Raw genomic sequence first — 3,036 nt, 5'->3', positions numbered from 1 at the left:
TATTAATGAAATAAGCACCGACCAATCGCAGCGGCCGAGTAGTGCGTGCTCAGCCGCGAGAGCATAGACTCGAGCCAGGATTGGCTGGTAACAGCGCGCTACTCGGGCGCTGTGTTTGGTCGCTGGTTTTTCGTTAATAATTCAAAAACGAAGCATCAACCGACAAAGGAAATTGTGCTTCAGAATCGTCCCATCTACCCTCCCTATTTCCGCTTCTTACACTAATTCTGAGATACTCTGTATAACGTTGCCCTCGATATTACGTAAAATGAACCTAATAGCTTGCAACCTTTTATTCTCTGAAAATTTGTTTACGCAACACTTTTATCTCCCTCGAATTAGTTCACATAACGAAGCTCCTACCGTATAACTTCAGTCTAATCGATCATCCCGACACGTTGACTCCCTTTTCATTTTACGTATTCGTATATTTTATATTTCATATTTGTGTTTATCCTTTATACGGGGCTAAGGATCACGTATGTATAACAATAAGTGTACCACCGAAATATCAAACGCGGCAAGTCGACGGACAGGTGTTAGACGCGCAGTGATAGTTTACGTTAGAATCGTTCGTTCTCAATTAGCACAGTTACTTTGGTCAGACTTTTACACGACGTATGGCCGATAAAGGGGTTCCTGAAGCTCGTTGGTGGTTCTCTGGGTTTCCTGCAACGCTCCCTTGGAGTCCTCCTGCGGGTTAGGCGAGTTCGTGCTCGTATCGCCACCGGTTTCCCTCTCCGTACTTCTTCCGTTTCCGGTTTCGTCTCCTTTGCTACTTGCACGTGCCTCTTGTTGCGCTTTCTTACTTCTCTTCCACTTCATCCGTCGATTTTGAAACCAGATTTTCACCTGAATTGAAACATATCGGATCAACCATCAGTTCGTTTGGCGAGGAAAATATTCGACGTGGGAATTAGAGATAGGGCTGATACCATTAGCGATCTCGTCGGTAATCGGTAACCTGTTAATGGAGTATCGTTTTATATCGAACTATTCGATACACACGTCATAGGATCTAACGGTACGCGTGTACTTGGAATCTCAATTTGTTATCTATATTTTTCTAATGATCAATTATCGATGAGGCAAATCGATGGAATACGGTAGAATTTCATTTATTAGAACAGGTTCGGGGACAAGGCAGTTCTGATAATCGAGTAGTTTAGATAATAGAGATCCACTAGCTGTCCCCTCCATAAGTCCTACACCGTGAACCTTCAGGCTTGACCTTGGTTTAGGTATTAAGGTGAGCCAAAAGTTCGTGCGTTTTTTAAGTTGTTTCAGTTTGTGTAATTTTCTAAAGTAATTAAAATTACTTCATATGCAAGAGTTATATATCATTCTGTAGCTTTTAAAAAGCTCTTTCATATTTAATTATAAGCTACATTAATTTATTGATCGCTCAATTTTATTTCGTTTTAGTAATAACATACAAAATTTTGAGATTCTAGTACTTTAAAGAGTTTAAAGTTATCGAAGCAACAAAGAAAATAAAATATTCGGTAGCTTTAAACTCTATCTTCCAGCAGTGACCATGATTTCACTAAAATGATAAACAATAAGTTAATGTAGTTAATAACTAAATATGAAAGAGCTTTCCAAAAGCTACGAAATGATATATAACACTTGGATACAAAGTAATTTTAATGACTTTAAAAAATTGCACAAACTGGAACAACTTAAAAAACGCACGAAGTTTTGGTTCACCTTAATAATATTAGATCATAAGTAATGTCGTTTTCCAACGCTAACTTTCGGCGAAGGAAATTAAAATAAAGTTTACTTTAATCATAAACGTATGAACGATCTCGTTTCTGCAATTTTTTTCCATCTTTTATGAATTTGCATAAACATTTATGCATGCATACATTAATGACAATCAAAGGTATTATGAGGACGTACACAAATTGTCAATTTATTAACTTAGGTTATTAACATTGTCTCTCTTTAATGATACAAGAATGTTCTGAATACCAAATATTACAATTAATTCTACCAGATAGAGAATAATTTAATTATCATCATTACAAAGGGATAATCAGACACATAATACAATAGGGACAGCTATCGTTATTGTATAAAAGTATCGGTTGCCATGGCAAAAGGTGTTAATAATTGTTTAGTTATTAACTCCGTCTTGTTTCGCTGTAGTCGAACGAAATCTGCGTGGTTGAATCGATTCGATAATTGAAGGATTATAGTCACTCATGCGAGCAGTAACACGGGATTCTTGGAGCGAATATAGAGACTCGATGTTTCCTCCTCCAATCCCATAAGAAAGCGATGTAAATCTTTGGGGCAACATATCATACGCCCGAACCGACACGTCTCGGAACCGACCCGATTACATCTTCACCCTTCGGGGGAAACGCGCGTGCCTTCTTCTCGCGTCGAAGGATACGTAAGTATCTGTATATGTATTATACTTTCTCACAAGTACACCGCAGTACAGAAATATTGAAGCGCGGAGGGAACCAAAGGGAATTTCAAGCAAGTTTTATCACTTTCCATCTGCCCTTCGAGATACGTTATCTCGGCTCTATCGTAGGTTCGATTGAAAATTGGGGGAGTCTTGTTCGGACGAAAATACCGAAAGAAAACTTAACAATTTTTCATGGGCGCATTTGGTTCCAACTATGATGTTCGTTATGATTTTCACGTAAGTGGAGAAAATGACTTGATAATGGGACATTAAGGTTTAACAACTCTCAAAAAATTCAAAATTATTGGAGAATTGTTTAAAAATTTATGAATTTATTGAATGAAATTACGAGAGTGTATTAATTATACACTGGGCTCTATGTAGAATATTATGTTAATATTGTAAAAACTAGAACGTATATCGTGGTCCAGTATGTCGACATTATGATAGTATGACATTCTAGATGGAATCAGGCATTATGCCACTATGACACTGTAGGTAATTAGGCATTATAATGTTCTAGATAGAGTTAGGCATGATGACATTGTGACGTTTCAGACAGAATCAGACATTATGATAGTATGACATTCTAAATAGAGTCAGACATTATG

At 37.4% G+C, this 3,036-nt stretch overlaps 1 protein-coding gene across 1 annotated transcript in view; it reads right to left on the bottom strand.

Annotated features, from left to right (window-relative positions):
- Positions 1-231: 231 nt before the first annotated feature.
- Positions 232-3,036, bottom strand: part of LOC128875553 (uncharacterized) — a 26,549-nt gene continuing 23,744 nt past the window's right edge. The window contains exon 3 of the mRNA XM_054121217.1: positions 232-852. Coding sequence (XP_053977192.1) covers positions 610-852 — 243 coding nt within the window. The 3' untranslated portion in view covers positions 232-609. The remainder of the gene's footprint in view (positions 853-3,036) is intronic.

This window comes from Hylaeus volcanicus, chromosome 4, assembly GCF_026283585.1.
Source record: "Hylaeus volcanicus isolate JK05 chromosome 4, UHH_iyHylVolc1.0_haploid, whole genome shotgun sequence".
In the NCBI taxonomy this organism is placed as follows: Eukaryota; Metazoa; Arthropoda; class Insecta; order Hymenoptera; family Colletidae; genus Hylaeus; species Hylaeus volcanicus.
The sequence above is the reverse complement of the archived record's forward strand: the minus strand, read 5'-3'. Positions and strand labels throughout refer to the sequence as shown.